The sequence below is a fragment of the Peromyscus californicus genome, unplaced genomic scaffold (genome assembly GCF_007827085.1).
Source record: "Peromyscus californicus insignis strain IS unplaced genomic scaffold, ASM782708v3 Scaffold_7__1_contigs__length_154581171, whole genome shotgun sequence".
Lineage (NCBI taxonomy): Eukaryota > Metazoa > Chordata > Mammalia > Rodentia > Cricetidae > Peromyscus > Peromyscus californicus.
The window spans coordinates 153,668,115-153,685,057 of record NW_026294595.1 but is presented as its reverse complement, the minus strand read 5'-3'; the positions used below and the strand labels follow the sequence as shown (position 1 = coordinate 153,685,057).

At 53.0% G+C, this 16,943-nt stretch overlaps 1 protein-coding gene across 19 annotated transcripts in view; it reads left to right on the top strand.

Moving 5' to 3' along the window:
- Kcnq2 (potassium voltage-gated channel subfamily Q member 2) overlaps positions 1–13,060 on the top strand; it is a 59,281-nt gene extending 46,221 nt beyond the window's left edge. For 4 of the 19 annotated variants that reach the window (XM_052723560.1, XM_052723557.1, XM_052723559.1 and 1 more), the window contains 6 exons: positions 363–586; positions 1,249–1,357; positions 1,828–2,052; positions 3,702–3,809; positions 6,601–6,724; positions 7,210–13,060. In XM_052723560.1, coding sequence (XP_052579520.1) covers positions 363–586; positions 1,249–1,357; positions 1,828–2,052; positions 3,702–3,809; positions 6,601–6,724; positions 7,210–7,932 — 1,513 coding nt within the window. In that variant the 3' untranslated portion in view covers positions 7,933–13,060. The remainder of the gene's footprint in view (positions 1–362; positions 587–1,248; positions 1,358–1,827; positions 2,053–3,701; positions 3,810–6,600; positions 6,725–7,209) is intronic. The other 15 variants (XM_052723565.1, XM_052723562.1, XM_052723558.1 and 12 more) reach the window with 8 other exon arrangements.
- The last annotated feature ends 3,883 nt before the right edge of the window (positions 13,061–16,943 follow it).

The window sequence follows — 16,943 nt, the reverse complement described above, 5'->3', positions numbered from 1 at the left end:
CTCAAGTGTCTGGGGGTATGTCTAGAAGTCATTTGGGGAAGCTGACAGGACAGAGTGGAGAGAGTTCTGGCACCTTGTGGTAATAGATGAATGATTTAGGAGCCCCGCCGTTGCCTCCCCAGGTCTGGCCACACCTGTGCGGCTCCTCACCTCTACCCTGTGCTTCGCCAACCACTGCTCCCTGTTCCCAGCGTGGTTGGTCATTCTTTGGACTTGCATCTCCCTCCTAGCTTGGTGGGTGGGGGCATCAGCTGCAAAGAGACATGACTTGTTATTTCCAGAGTGATTTCTCTTGCTGTTTTTCTGTGTGTGTGTCTGTCTGTCTGCCTGTTCTGTCTGCCGGTCGGTTATCCTGGGAACAGTCAGAAGGTCAGCTTGAAAGATCGTGTCTTCTCCAGCCCCCGAGGCGTGGCTGCCAAGGGGAAGGGGTCTCCCCAGGCCCAGACGGTCCGGCGGTCCCCCAGTGCTGATCAGAGTCTCGACGACAGCCCAAGCAAGGTGCCCAAGAGCTGGAGCTTTGGTGATCGCAGCCGTGCACGCCAGGCTTTCCGAATCAAGGGTGCTGCATCCCGGCAGAACTCAGAAGGTGGGTCAGCACCACTTTCCCCAAGGCTGGTGGCTCCCGGGGGAAGGACATTAGCACTTGGCTATAGTGCACAAATGGAAGTCTCTTGGAGCAGGAAGCCCCCATTCTTATTCTTTTAAGCGACATCATGTAAGACGAACAACTTTAGCACACATCGTTCATCGGCATCTTGTAATTCCATTACTTGCAGTGCCACCTCTGCAGATAATGGAGAAGAAGCCCTAAGCCCTCTAGATGTCACCCCAGCCCTCTCCAGCACTGGGCTCCATGCCTGCTTCTCTCTGCCTCCAGTCTGTGCATGCCACATGCATGGTATTGAGCCTTATATGGTCCATGGTGGCCATTTCACACTGAGCATGGTGTCTCCAAGGATCATCTGTGTGGTCAAGCTTTCTTCATTTCTTGACTGAACCGTGACCACAGTTGGTCATCCATTCATCTGTTGTCAGGGATGCCCTTTTAAACCCTCATGGTGTTCAGGTAATAGCTTTTGGGTAAGAGACCGAGAATGGAGAGCTGCAGAGAGGCGGGGGTGTATACTCCAGTGCAGCAAAGGCATCGAAGGGATATCCTGGGGAAGCCTGAGTGACCCCTGATGATCAGTGTGGGGACTGAACCCTGGTGTGATGGTCTGCTCACGGTCTGTGCTCCCTTCCACCCAGAAGCAAGCCTCCCTGGGGAGGACATCGTGGAGGACAACAAGAGCTGTAACTGCGAGTTTGTGACTGAAGATCTCACCCCTGGTCTCAAAGTCAGCATCAGAGCTGTGTGGTGAGGGACCTTCATCCAATCTGCATGAGAAGGCCCTGTTCAGTGACCTCACAGGGGTCTAGCCGAGTCACCAAAGGCCATAACTACTGGGAAGTCACAGGGAGTCCTGAGGAGGACCCATTCTAGCTCCTGTACCTGTTAGCTTGTTCCCAGAGGGCCAGGGAGCCCTGGTGGAGCTGTCTGGACCTGAGAGCCCAGCCCCTGACCGTATGGATGAAATGGAGGCCAAGGGCTGGAAGGTTTTTCAGACAGCCAACAGCTACCCCATACACGTGGCTCCAAGGAGGATGGGACCTGAGGCTGAGCACTGAGTGACCCTTGGTGGGGAAGGGTGAGTGGGTGGCCCGGGAGAGAATGGACACTACTTCCCAGGGATTGTGGTCTTGGAGCTGTTTGAGGGTGACAGGTGGATATGGGAACTGGCCCCTGGCAGTGTCTGTCTGGAATTCATGATCTGTCCATCTCTGCAGTGTTATGCGGTTCTTGGTGTCTAAGAGAAAGTTCAAAGAGAGTCTGCGCCCGTACGACGTGATGGATGTCATTGAACAGTACTCAGCCGGACACCTGGACATGTTGTCCCGCATCAAGAGCCTGCAGTCCAGGCAAGAGTCCCTGCCTGTCCAGTCTGGGCATGAACAGGGCCCTCCGGGACAAAACCAGGCGTGGCACAAGGGGCACCAAGGGCTGGGTGACAGGTGTGCAGAACAGGGCCGTGCCACCATTGGAGGTCTCTTCCCATCGTGTGGCTTCTCGTTGCTTTCTGCTCTGTTTTCATACTGTCTGATTTTTTTTTTCTGCCCCTTCCTTTTCTCTCCCACTCACTTGCACTGTGGTGACAAGTGTGTGTATGTGTGTTCACATGTACATATGTGTGCACATGTGTGTGAATGTGTATATGTGTGGGCATCTAGATATACTCATGTGCATGCACAAGTGCATGCATGTGTGCATATATGTGTGCAAATGTACATATGATGTGTGGATGTATGCATGAGCACCATATGCTGTGCTGTGTATGTACATATGTGTGTTGGCGTATATGTATGCATGTGTGTGGTATGCACATATGTGCTGAGATGGGAGTGTTTCTGTGATAAGATGGAAACACAGGGCTTCTGTGAGCCCTGTCAGGCAGTGGCTGGGGACCCTGGAGCTGTTCCTCCAAGATACAGCCATCTGCTTCCTCATGGTGGGGTCCTACTTTCTGAGTAGGAAGTACATCAGAAACAACCCCTGGCTTATCTTCATGTGAGAATAGGCTTGCTTGCTCTAGAAGTTATTTACACATGCATTGTGTACACATGAGTAAGGCCTGAGTCCTCCCACACATACACATGCAATCAACATATGCTGGTGTACACATACATATCCGTGGTTGTTTCAACCTACCCACAACATATTCACAGGAACACATCCTCAGATGCACAACACACAGAAGTGTGCATTCTCCATTCGCTTGAGTACACAGGTATATACACAGACCATGTCTATAACTGTTCCAGCATGTCCCACTCCCCATGTTCCTAGGCACATACCCTTAGCCACGTACATCATTCACCCATGTGTGTGTGTGTGTGTGTGTGTGTGTGTGTGTGTGTGTGTGTGTGTGTGTGATACCTGTGAGGAGCCTGTCTCCTAAGTGGGGGAAGCACAGCCTGTTTTCCAGTCCTGGAAGTGGAGCATGAGATTTGGAGACAGAGCTGGGACAATAAAGACAGCCTGGGGACTCCTTATGGTCAAAGAAAGTTACATCAATGGCAGATGTCAGGGGAGTAAGGCTTCTAGGCCATGAGCTTCTCTCCTACATGGAGGCCAGGCAGGTGTCCCCCAGCTCAGGCTGAGGCCTCTGATTGGCTTCCCCAGGGTAGAAGCTGTACATGTGCTGCATGTGGATGAGTGAAAATTCACAGCCTCTAGCCTAGTGCCATGCCCATCTCCACAACTGTTTGCTCCGTATCCTCTTCCGCTCCACACTTCCCTTTTCCTTCTCTTTCTGTCTGGGAAACAGACTGCCAATGAGGAGTCGTGTGCTTCTGGCCTCTGATGCAGACAGAGTCCTGTTGCTCTGCTTCTGCAGAGTCCCTTTCTGGGACTTAGTTCCCAGCACCAGTCCATCCTGTGCTCCACCTGAGGTTCAGTGGGCAGGCTGGACAGTGCTTGGGACATGGGAAAAGCCTGACAGGTGTGAGGGCCAGAGTGTGGGTCCACTATTCTGTTTTGAGCATGTTTTCCAGAAGAATCACTATTGTCAAGTTGTTCCATGTTTCTGTGCATGTCCAGCAAGTCACCTTGGGTTGTTTATGATGTGTTTTGCTGGTGTCTCTCTTCTTGTTTACGCTGCCAGGATAGATATGATTGTGGGCCCCCCACCCCCTTCAACTCCCCGGCACAAGAAGTACCCTACCAAAGGACCCACGGCCCCTTCGAGAGAGTCACCCCAGTACTCACCTAGGTTAGGATGCACTGCCTCCTCCCAACCTGTCTGTGAATGGCCAGCCCCTTTGCTCTGGGCCGCATGATAGCAGCACCTTGCACTTTTCTTTCCACAAGGCAGGGGACATTCAGGTTCTCTCTCTTCCTAAAGGGCACGTTAGGGAAAAGGCTGCTCCTTGACAGGACTGTTTGGTAGCACCTGGATTGACTTTCCATGGACTTCTCTATGACATCTGCTGAGGCTGGTAAAGCAGAGGACCTCAATGGCCAATGATATTGTGACCTTGACCAGTTCAGGCCCTTCACACCTGCCCATTACTGGGGTGACCACCATGTACATGGTCCTGACCTTGGCTCTGTGTAGTTTAAAGCAGATGGAGGTGCTTTCCTGGGCTGCTTCCTTAGGTGTGAGATGAACCTGCCTCCTAAATTGTTCTGAAGAGTAAGTGAAGGCTGAGGATGTAGCTTGGTGGTAGAATACTTGTCTGGTATGTGTAATGCCCTAGGTTCAATTCCCAGCATTGCAGGGGGCAGAAATAAATGAGAAAATCCCCCATAGTACACCCAGCACCAAGCTGGCTCTGTCAGTTCTGGTATTATTTCAAGTTGCCACCACCATCGTTGATGTCATTGATAAGAAAGATGGCAGCCCACCTTTTCCTGCCCCTCAGCTGATTGACAGATGGCAGATGTAGTCCAAGGAACAGTCAGATGGCAAAAGCCAGCTCTGGTGTGGTTAATAGGCTTCAAGACCTGGGTACCCTGGGACCACTCAGATAATTCCCTGTCTCCCTCTGGTGGGCCTGATTGTTCAGGAGAAGTAAAGCTCTCAGGAGCAGGCTGGGTGGGGGTAGGAAGACACTGCCCTGTCTGTCAGCTGGGGACAGAAGAGCTCTGGGCAGCTCAGAGAGTTTGGGAAATTGGAACTGGCAGGTGTAGCATCAGGGTTGCTGCTCGTGAGGTCAAAGGTCAATGTGATGCACACATATCAGTCCATGAGAGAGGGACCCTAGGGGAGCACGTAGTGAGCAACTCTTGGTCAGTTGACATCCAGAGTGGCCCATGACACTATCTGCCATGAGACTGAAGCCCATTTAGTCCTCTGGGTCTTTTTGCCAGTCGTGACCACTAGTCATCCAGGCTGTAGGCTGGGAAGGCCCTGCAGGCCTCAGAGCCCCTCAGCCTTCTCCTGTGTTGCAGCAGGGTGATATACAGATACACACACAAAAGGTCTCACAGCACAGTTGGCACTCGTCACCCAAGAGGTGAGAAGCACCTGGAGTCTGATGCCCGAGCCTGAACCCTGGGGCAGGAGGTAGCACAAGGTCCTCAGAGGACCCTTGTCTGGCCACCTTGCAGCAACTTGAAGCCCACCCTTGAGATGCACCAGGCAGATGGCTCGTCATGTGGCGGGGGTGAAGGGGCTGTGCATCTGTGCCTGGACCATGTGGACAGTGGAACATCAGGGAACCTGTTCCCTTGCCATTGTCACTGACATCTGCTTGGAGCCAGAAGGTCCCTCCTGCCATCCCCCCTACCCTCCTTTGCATGAGCCCAGCATGAGTCCAGTGGAGCATGCAGAGGCTGCCCCTGGCTGATGCAAGCCTGAACCTTCCTCTGGAGTTGCCACAAAAGCAGGCAGGGCACCCCAGTTTGTAGGGAGAACTGCTGATGTGTAGGGAGAACCTGCTGACACGTACCTGCTGGAGTGTGCTTTGTGTATGGGGCTTCACAGCCCAGCTTGAGAAGTCTTGCTCAGCCATACTCTGGGTGCAGTGGGCTTATGGGCTCTACACACACTCTTCATTTTTAAGTGACCTGCAGCTAGCTCCCAGCCCATGCTCACTCTTGTGACACCCACCAGCCCTGCCACAGCCCTACATGCCCCCATAACATGCCATGGATCTGCTGGTGCCACAATGGGCAGATGGGAACCCCCATCCTCTGAGGGCAAAGGAATCCCTTTCCTTCTTGTTGGTATTATGGTATCATTACTGATCAGCTCAGTTGAATTTCTCATCTCGCCCAACACTTACAAGTGCACACATTCATTCACATGGGTGTGAGTATACACCCCCACATGTGAGTACACATGCATCACACTTGCATGCATGCATCAGCACACTTGTGTGCATATATTCCCCCCCCCCCACCTCACAAGTCCCTGGTTGGCAGTGCTCATCTCTCCCCTGGTTGTGCTTTGGCAGTTCCTATGTGGCCCTTGTTTCCTCCTCCCTTGTCCTGATGCATGGAGCTGACACTCACTGCTTCTGTTGTCCTTGCTGCAGACATTTAACATTGTCCCTGTCATACCCATCGGGGTCCAAGGAACTCCATGGCACATTAATGTGGGAGTAAAGCTGGCAGGGGGTGGCTACTTGGGCAAAGGCACAACCTCTCCTACTCTGGTCCCTTGGCTGAATGCCCACCAACCACCTCTGACCCCCTGGGCCTCAGTTTGCTGTGAGACCAGTGAATCCCAGGCCTGGGAAGAGCTGTGAAGCAAGACCAATGGAGATGAAGCCATACTAGGGGGACCCTGGGGAGACATTTCCCTTTACTCCTTGTTAATGTGCCAGATCCCATGGGGATGGAACAGATAGGAAACAGGACCCAAGGTGTCAGGAGGTAGCCTGAGATCATGAGGCACCGGTGTCCATCTGCCTGGCACCTGCTACCCCCCGGTCGGCTCTGGATAGGGCTCGGAGCTCGGATCTGGGGGGCTGTGGGTTAGCCCAGGAAGAAGGGGCAGGGGCCTGGTCACACCCTCCCAAACTCATACTTGGGGGCTGGGTCTCTATTCCCGCTAGAGTGGACCAGATTGTGGGGCGGGGCCCAACAATAACGGACAAGGACCGCACCAAAGGCCCAGCAGAGACGGAGCTGCCCGAAGACCCCAGCATGATGGGACGGCTTGGGAAGGTGGAGAAACAGGTGGGAGAAGCTTGGGAAGGAATGGCTCTGCTGTCTCTCAGTCTCCTCTTGTTAGCTGTGGCTGCTGATGCAGCAGGAGGGGGCACAGCTCTGTGAGATGCCCCTGATCCCCTGTGAAGATCCTCTGATCTGGCACTTTCCATTCTCATAGTCAGTATCTGTATCTTGGAACTGTCTGGAAGGGTAGCTGTCAGGCACGATGTTCATTTGAGGGTCCTTTGGCAGGGGTGACCACTGGGGAACTTGCCAGAAGTTACCTACTTCTTCCCCCTTCTCCTTTCCTCGCCTTCCTGGAAATGGATCCTTAGGGGCCACCGCATGAGTCCTTCTGTGAGCTGGCCTGAGCTCAGGCGCACACTAAGCTCAGAGGTTGAGCTGTTCGAGTTTGGGGCAGAAGGGCAGCTTCCTTCCTCTGCCCCTTCTCACCTACGTCCTCCCTGGGTCCTCTCCTCAAAAGCACAGCCCAGCAGCTTCCACTCTTGCAGGTCTTGTCCATGGAAAAGAAGCTAGACTTCCTGGTGAGCATCTACACGCAGCGAATGGGCATCCCACCAGCAGAGACAGAGGCCTATTTTGGGGCCAAGGAGCCTGAGCCAGCACCACCCTACCACAGCCCAGAGGACAGCCGTGAGCATGCAGACAAGCATGGCTGTATCATTAAGATCGTCCGCTCCACCAGCTCTACAGGCCAGAGGAACTACGCTGCACCCCCAGCCATGCCCCCTGCCCAGTGTCCTCCATCCACCTCATGGCAGCAGAGCCACCAGCGCCATGGCACCTCCCCTGTAGGAGACCATGGCTCACTGGTACGCATCCCACCACCCCCCGCACATGAGCGGTCGCTGTCTGCCTACGGTGGGGGCAACCGGGCCAGTACCGAGTTCCTGAGGCTGGAAGGCGCTCCAGCCTGCAGGCCCCCTGAGGGTGCCCTGCGGGATAGCGACACATCCATCTCCATCCCATCTGTGGACCACGAGGAGCTGGAGCGCTCTTTCAGTGGCTTCAGTATCTCCCAGTCCAAGGAGAACCTGGATGCCCTCGGCAGCTGTTATGCAGCTGTGGCGCCATGTGCCAAGGTCAGGCCCTACATCGCAGAGGGGGAGTCTGACACAGACTCAGACCTCTGCACACCATGTGGGCCTCCCCCACGCTCTGCCACTGGTGAGGGCCCCTTCGGAGATGTGGGTTGGGCAGGGCCCAGGAAGTGAGACTGGGCTGGGCTGCTGGGCCCCAGGCCACACCCACTCTGGTTCCTGGTTTGGAGCTGGAGTTCCAGGGCCTTTCCTAAAGTGACAGAATGACACAGAGTAGTGTGGGTTGTCAGGATGCTCATGAGATCTAGCTCTCAGGGTTCATGTGGAGTGGAGGTGAGGCAGGGCTCCTTGGCATACATGGTAACATTTTATAGAAGTTCTTTTCCAACCAGGAGAGAGAGGCTGAGGCTGGGCCCTGGAGGCCCTGGGAGCTACCTATGGCAGCAAAGCTAGCCCTGCCCAGTCTTCTTGGAGGACAGATATTGCCCTGTGAGTGAGGAGCAGCAGAGTGATGGTGGCGCCTGTGAGTGGGGGTGTGGCTGGGATCAAGTACATGGGAGGTAGTGGTGAAGCAGGCCTGTCTACTGCTGATGGCCAGTCCTGAAGCCCAGGTGTCTCCTAGCTTAGGCTGGAAACTCAGGAGGTATAGTAGGTTGCTGGATATGGCCCACTCTCACACCTGACTGCTTATCCCTCAGTTCCTGACTGCCCCAGTAACGCACTACCAGGCCCACTGTTTGTGTGTGGCTGGGAAATGCCTCTTATCCCTGGACACCTAGCTAGAGAGCTGCCGGCCAGCATCTTCCTCCCTCTTCCAGGTTCTGTGGACCCTTCCATGGGAGCCACCCTTAGATCAGGACCCTTTTCCTGGAGTTGAGGAAGGGGTGAGTCCTTAGGGACCAACCTGGAGCTTAGAACTGACCCTTGGATGCCCCCACTCCTGGCTTCCACCTCTTAGGGGAGGAACCAGCTCATAGCCTTTTCCTGAAAGGGATTCTTTGGGAGGTTCTGGCTGCCTCATCCCTGGCACTGTAGCCCAGGAGGTCTGGGTTGAGACCTCATGGCCTCACCTTTTCTTGGTGTGGTGCTGGTCTCCAGGCTGTGGCCAGTACTTCAAGAGAACCACCTGGTAAACAGACCAGCACTGTCCTTAGCCAGGGCACCAGCTTGCCTGCTGCCCACTTGGCTCTACAGATCCAGGCAGGGCTGAATGACATGACATTGTCAAACTGCCAGCTCTTTCTACATGAGATCATGGCCTCTGCACCTGGTCAAGGATCCTTCCCACGGAAGCTGGCTGTCCACAGTCATTCATCCACTATAGGTTCCTTGGCTGTGGCCTCTGAGTGTTTGAGGGAATTGGGAACACCTTGTCCTCTACTCCGGTTATCAGGACTCTGTCCATCTTGTGAGTGGGCATCTTGGACCATATGGCAGCCAGCTTTAGAGGGAGACAAGGTAGAGTCCTCAGCTGTGGTCCTGCAACATTTGGCCCAGAGGTGTCTGGCATTCAATGATAGAATTTTGGGGTGGGGGCCCCAGTCTCTCTGAGGCAACAGTTTTCCTGGTCACTGAGGGCAAGTAGAGCTTGAGCCTGGACAGAGCTCTACCCACTTCTCCCACCTTTAAAAAAAAAAAATGTGTTCTGGCAGGGGTAGAAGCAGCTTGGGGGCCTATGCCCAGCAGGAGGCACCCTATACCCGTCTCTGTCAGGGGAGCTGGGTCTGCTGTCTACTATGGCCTCCATGTCCTCCATGTCAGGGCTGCTAGGACTGCACCTCAGGATGCCGCTGCTAGGCTCCTAGTTGAGAAACTATGTCACAGTGTGTGCACACTGGTTCTCTAGGGTAGTGCTGTAGTCAACTCCTTGGAAGGAGAGATGTCTCTTCCTATGTGGGCATGGCAGGCAGTGTAGGCAGGAAGAGCAGCTACCCCTTCACTAGCCTTCTCTTGGAGAGTTGAGCCCGGGTTCAGACCCACCTGACACACAGGTAGACTCCAGGGCAGAGGGACAAGCACATCTGCCCTGGACAGACCAGCTGCCGGAGTACTCCTCCCCTAGACCTGGGTAGACCAGAGCTGTCTCAGCTCCAGGGAATGTGGGAAGGAGGTTTGTGTCTGTCCGACATGCTCCACACAGTATGTCCTGCCTCGTATGTGTGGCCCCACATCCTGTCCCTAAAGCTGCCATAAATAGAAGAGCCTGACCTAGGGTTTGTAGGATGGAGGTGGACAGGCACGCCCTCCCCAGAAACCCTAGCCACACAGAATTTATCAGAAGTCCTTATTAGGGTCCAGCAAGAGGGAAACGGGGCCATGGTCTGCTCTGCAGATGAGGAGCAGTGGTCAAGACTTCTGTGTCCGCTACTCAAGGAAGAAGTTCATCTCAAGGGGTGACATGGAAACCCTGATGTGAGAGATGACCGAGCCCCTTCTTGGGGACCCAGACCCAGGCCTGAGCAACACAAATGTCCACTGCCTTGGCATCCCCACCCTCAGGGAAACAGGACAGGATGGAGGCACTTTCTTGGGTATTCACATGTGACCAAGCATGGCTGGAGGCCAGCAGCTGCCCCATGGCAAAATTTTCCCCAGAAAACATTTGTCCCAACACATTCTCTCACATGCCTACCATCACATGCCCATACACTGGGCATGTATGTACATTCATATATGTGCTCACAAAAGCTTACAGACCATGCTTTTATATGCACACACAAGTATTCACACAGACACAAGTGTACATACAACAGGTGTACTTTCAAACACATATTCCTTGTTACACACATACACATAAAAGCTCACACACAGTTTGCCAGGTCACACATAATAGACCACACATGTACACATACATATGAACACGTGAACATACAGGCTTATAGGCTATATGTTAATTCCACATATGCACATACAACAGGAACCCGCTTTTATACCTGCATACTCACACATATGTACATGTGCACACACGAGTAACCTGGATGTATAATGTACACACACACACACACACACACACACACACACACACACACACACACACACACACACGTAGGCTTCACCCCCTCAAAACACACTTGAATCTTTTTCTCTTTGGCTCTTCCTGATGGGAGCTACCTTGGGAGGGTGCCACAAGAATTAACGATGAATGTTCTAAAATGTTGAGTACTGACTGGGGTGGGAGTTCTTGGTATCTAGGGCTTCCAGGCCACAGTGGTAGAGGGTCCACCTGGAACCCATTGAATTCCCACACTGCCCTCCCCTTGGACTAGCTGGTAGTTGTAGGTGCCAAGAGAGGCTGTGGCTAGGTCAGGGTGAGGGCAGTTCTAGTGCCTACTGAGGTCCAGATCAGTCTTTGCATTGGGTCAGTCTTGGTATTGGCCAGTTCCCAGTGCCCTCCTGTATACATGCCTGCTTCATCATGCCAGGCTGTGATCAGTGTTTTCTGGCTTAACATCTTCCTTTCTGATCTTTTCAATTATGGCCTCTAGGAAGTGCACTCTTGTCTACCAGGGCCAGAATACCTGGGGTGAGGGCCCATCTGCTGTCCTTCACGTGGTCTGGGCAGACCAAGTGTCCTCTAAGCTAGCTGGTATGCTTTCACCTTTATGGGCCTCACTTGAAATCCACACTAGACACTAAATGGGCCTCTTTGGAGGGGACTCTCAGCTGTAGTCAGCCCCAGTCCCGAGACTGGAGAGACATATCCAGGCCCACCTTGTGTCCTTCAGTTTTCTGGGTGTAAGTAGTGCACATAGTAGAGGCTAATACACTTGCCCATGGCTCACACCCCGACACCAACAGGACATGTGGATCTTTGTCTGAAGTCACAACCTCTTGAAATAAACATGAAAAACTTGAACAGTAGGGCCCACAGTAGAGGGACTCAGATGTCTGGGTCACCTTGACCCCAGCAGGGTGGGCTGGGGTTAGAGTGGAGACTCTATACAGAACACCCCTCAAGTCCAGGCTCACATGGCTGGAATGATGTAGTCATCTGCTACCATGATGCGGAGAGACTGGCCTTCCGCTCCCCTGAGACCTCCTAGGGCATAAGATGTAGAGGTCCAAGAAGAGTCTGCAGGTTACTGTGCCCCAGCTGAGCTAAGGAGGCAAGAGCTTCCCAGAGGAGGTATTGTGATGGAAATGAGGGTTTCTAGAGATCCAGGTGCCTCTTCTTTCTGAGGAGTCTTTAGCATGTGCCCAACACATGCCTTAGGCCTTAGGGCTTAGGGGGCCCAGTGGCCCTGTGAATGAATTGGGGCCACAGTTGATGAATTTTGCTTGTCTATGAGGTGGTTCTAGCAGCAGATCTTGGGGGGCACCAGAGGGAAGAGAGAAGGGGTTACACCCTAGTAAGGAGACCCACCAAATGCCTAGCAGTGCCTGGGTTTTAAGTTTGTTCAGAGCTCTGTCATAGATGCTCACCTTGGTGTCCTGGCTGACAGAAGATACTGGGTCTGGCCCATGACCCACCCTGAAGTTCCCCCGGTGTCTAACTCCCTGTCAGAGAAGGGATAGTCCCCAGGCTGTTCTGGGACTCTCAGGCAGGAGTGCACATCGCTAACACCGCACATCCAACTGGGACTGGCTTTTACAAAGTTGTTGCCTTAATGTGTGTTGAGGGAAATTCACCAAGGTCACCCCTGCCTCTGCCTGATACAGACACACTGGACTCCACCTCCAGGTCCTGCTACTGGAGAGGAGTGCTGGCATGATGGGCTGCCACTAGGAGTCCCACGTGGAGGGGCTCAAAGCTGTGACCCCCTTGACATTGTCCATCTGCCTGGGACGGTTCCATATACAGTGCAGCGCACCCTGCGCTTCCAGCCCACCCCTGCCCATTGCAATCTTGTCCCCTGGCCGCAGCTGCGGCTGCAGCTTCCCATCTGCGCTGTTGCCTTTGGCTGTCTTTGCACTTTTGTTCATGCTCCAAAGAATATTTCATAATGCCTTCATACTGATGTGCACCCCGACCATTTTGTACATGCCCTTGGGCCACAGCGAATGGCCTTCTCCTTTTGGCCAGAGTGCCGCCACCTGCACACAACGCTGTCTTCTAGGGATAGACGCCCAGGGAATGAACTCTAGTATTCTAACTGACGAGCTGAGATGCTAACTTGCTCAACATGAACAGAATGGCACTTGTGCTGCGTGAGCGGGCCAATGTGTGCTCGCAGGGAGCTTCGGGCATAATCCCGCAGCAGGGATGCATGCAGATGGTTCTGGAAAGTTTTGCTGCCACAGGGCTAAGTTCAGATGCCCAGTGGACCTGTGCACTTAGTAAAACACAGTGATTCAACTTGGACTGCCTGGCCTCTTCATTTGCATGTGTCTCCTGGCAGCTGGTATAAGGGCTGGGGGTCTAGCTGGGGAGGCAAGGCCACTCAGCACTTCAACTTGGGAGCTCTCAAGTCCCAGGCTCTGTATTTCCTGGGGCTGTTACCTGAGTTGTTAGGGTCAGAGGCTGGGTCCTTTCAGTCTTAACAACCTAGGCTTGGCTACTCATCCTCAATAGGCCAGTCAATCATGAAGGAATAGAAGCAGAAAAAGACTTATTCAATGAGGCCACATAGGGAAGGTAAAGAGGGCAACTCACACCACCCCATCCCCACATACCAAATCCATCTTCAGGGTCTTGCCATTAGGATTAAGTTTAAAGAGGAGGCAAGAGGTATATATGTAACCAAACAGTTTTGGTCAAAGTGTGGCCCTGCCCAGTCTTTAGTCTTTCATCATTCTACTAGAACAGTTACAGGGGCACCTTCAAATAGCCACAAACATGAAGCCATGAAACATCAGACATGCCCCACCCACTTGGGAACCAGTCTGAGTCAGCACAAGTTCTCACCCTCAGGGTAGTGCTCAATTGTCAGGACAGCAGGATCCTGGAACAACAGGTGCCTCTGGTTTGGGCCATCCCATCTGCCCTTCAACAGCGAGCTGGTTTTCATACTGACACTTGCATCCACATGTCATGTCCTGACTCTGTGACCACCTGGGCCAGGAGGGATTTATCTGGCCAAGCTTGATTTGTTGTTGGCACATAGTCTGGGCTCTGATGTCATCCTGGCTACTTTACTGTCCTTGTGTGCCCACCTGCTCTTCTTTTACACCTCACCCCTCCTCTGGCTTCTGTATAGACACTTGGTTGCCTATCCTCTGGCTACCCTGAACCCTAGCACGGTGAGGTGAAGGATAGGTGGACACTCATCCCGTCTGTCTCTCCACTGCCTGAATGTTGGTGGAGCCTGGCTGTAGTGGGTTCTGACCTATAAGTTTGGGGCTTTGCTGTTCTGACCTCTGGAACTGTCACTCCACAGTCCCTCTCTAGGCCTCTAGGGGCAGCTGAACACGAGGAGCAGCTGGACTTGGCTTGGGAATTCCTCAAGGCCCTAGCTGGCCCTAGACAGATGCCCAGAGCTCTTGGAAAAAGACATCCTGCTTCTGCTTTGCAACATGGTATCCAGAGAGTTGATGGGGTCATGTGTTCATGACATTGTGGATGCCAGTGAAGCCTGTTTCTGGGCTGTTATGACCAGTCTGGGTTTGAGAGCAGTTGAGTGGCCTGACTCATGATAGCTTCCACCTTTCTGGGCATGGCCAGTGTCCTGTGCTCCTCTTTCTGGCCATGATCACCTTCCTCTCAGTGGTGCCTGCCTCATTTCTCTGAGCTTAGAGGTCTCTGTGGGATTAGAATTGGAGGTAAGAGTTGGCTGTGATGATTAGGAGAGGCCCAAATAACAAATGGCACTTGCTCACAGAGAGACCACCCCAACATATGGGGGTCTGCTGTCTTGTTGCTCCATTTTGCATGACTTCCTTCTTTAAGGTACCACCTGTCCTAATATGACCGCTGTAATAAGGCCATTACATCTTCATTTCAGTCAGAATATTGGGAAATGGAATCTTTCTCCTAGGTACCAAAACCCTGGTTAATTATTAAGAGAATGGGTAAAGATGACTGGGGGTCACTAGATGTATGTCCTCTTTGAGTGCACCTGATCCATACATCAGAGCCACATGGCCTTGGGTTAGACATTGGCCAATCAGCCAGTGACCATAGACAGAGTAGAGCATAGAGGATGGTTTCCTCGGGTTAGAGCCATACCTGCCCCGGGCACTCTGCAACCTGTTCTGGTCATGGTACCCTGCCCAGAATTCTGTGGTATGCCTATCTTTGTAGGGTAGCAGTATCATCTATCACTCCATCTCATAGAAAGGGAAACCGGGGTATGGGAGCCTAAGAGTCTCTGGTCAGCATGGAAGTGCAGATGCATTCTGGAAAGTTCCTTCAAGGATGGCCATGCTGTGGACATTCTGGGAGTGTCCCCAATTCTCACTGTCACCAGGCAGTCACACTGTGGTGTCTTATTGGTCCCTTAGATAGCTGAAGACCTATGGTTTAGTGGCTTGGTGGTGGGAAAGAATAAGAAGCAGGTCCCTAGACTGAGCCTGGGGCTACATACTATGAGGGATTCCATGGACAGTGGACACCCAGGGATGCTCTTCTTAGGGAAGCAGTGAGCTTGGGCATCCAGGGACAGTGTGTAGGCAGAGAGGAACCCAAGGCCCCAAGACTCTGGCCTTGGGAAGCCACTGCATCCTCGCACCATCTCCTAGGGCATTTTGTGTTTTTCAACTCATGTATGCACCAAGGCTATTTCCCTGACAGTCTTTCTCCTGATGCCTCCTTCCCTCTCCTCTCTTTCATCCATGATCAAGTTTATCCCTTTAGCAGAAGGACCTCATCCAGTTGTCTCAGATGTCCTCTCCCTGGTGACATCAACATCCCACAGGTCTGAAGTAACATCCTATAGGGTGTTTGTGAACCTCTGTACACAAAGCACATATCTGTGCAAAATACACTGTGACCTCAAATTCCACCGAGACCACTAGGTACTTGCCATCACCTGAGAGAGAGGGGTCCCTCATGAGGAGGCACACTTGAAGGGGCCAAATAGGGTGTGTTTGCAGACCAGAAGGGACATGATACATGTGGATAACTGCCAGCCAGGATGGCTTGAGGGACACTGGGGGTTACCTGTCTAGAGGCAGCTGGGGAATGACTCCCTAGGCCTATGATGGGCCAGGCCAGCTGCTAGTGCTTCTCAGGGACAGATGTCCCAGATAGCTTAGGATGTTGGAGTGGAGGCCATGCCCAGAAAGGCCACCAGGTGGCAATGCTCACCAGGAGAAGACTCCTGCCACCAGTTACATATGATCCTGAAGAGCTCTGGACAGACAAATCCAGACTCCTGAAACCTGCCCCTCAGGAAGTCAGGCCAGGCATATCTGCTAACTACTGCCTTTCTCAGCCAGGCTGACAAGGCTTGGTTAGTCACACCAGTTACTAGGGGCCCAAGGGCCAGCAGAGGGCATGGGAGTTGCCAGCTATGGGATTGTGGTAGACTCCAGAAGGTCTAGAAGCATAGTAGATCCTGGATTGTGGGACTTGAGCCTAGACCCTTGAAGTCAATGTGAACCTGAGACAATGAAAGCCCAGTGCCCAGAGCCAGTGCCCAGAAAGGGCCTCTGTGCAAAGCTGGTCAGTACACAATCTTGGACCCCATCCTGACTCTACCCAGAGCACCAAGGCCCAGTCTGTCCTGTGACTTAGGAGGCAAATCTACAGGGTAGGGGCTATTGCCACACCTACCATGGGGGTCTTGAAAGGACCAAGCAGATGCCATAACAGGCTGCTCAATCTTCTCTCAGAGATCAGGCCTCAATTTCAGTTTCCTGAGACTTGAGCAACCAGTTTCTGGGAGAGCCATGAACAAAAGACATAGTCCTTGCAGTAGCTCCCTTTCTGCATGTACTCTGACTGCTCAAGATTCAGCCAGTTGTTTACTGTCTGGGACCCCTCACCAACTTAGAGCTATGTGCATGAGTCAAGGACAGAACCTGGGCCACTGAGTCGGCCCCCACAGTTAGTACGTGCTAGGCCAGCCAGCCTCCATGGCAGCTCAAGGACAGAGCCTGGGACTTGTTCAGGCCTGCCCAAAAAGGATAGCTGTAACCCCCAACCAGTAAATTCAAAGGTTACACACCCTCACTCAATCATATGACACCAAGGCTTGTACCACCCTGCTTACATTTTCTTCCCTTTAAAAACGCCTCACCCTGAGAGCTCAGGGCCGTCCTCCTCCACCTGCTGTGTCGGAGAGTTGGACACGGACCAAGCCTGG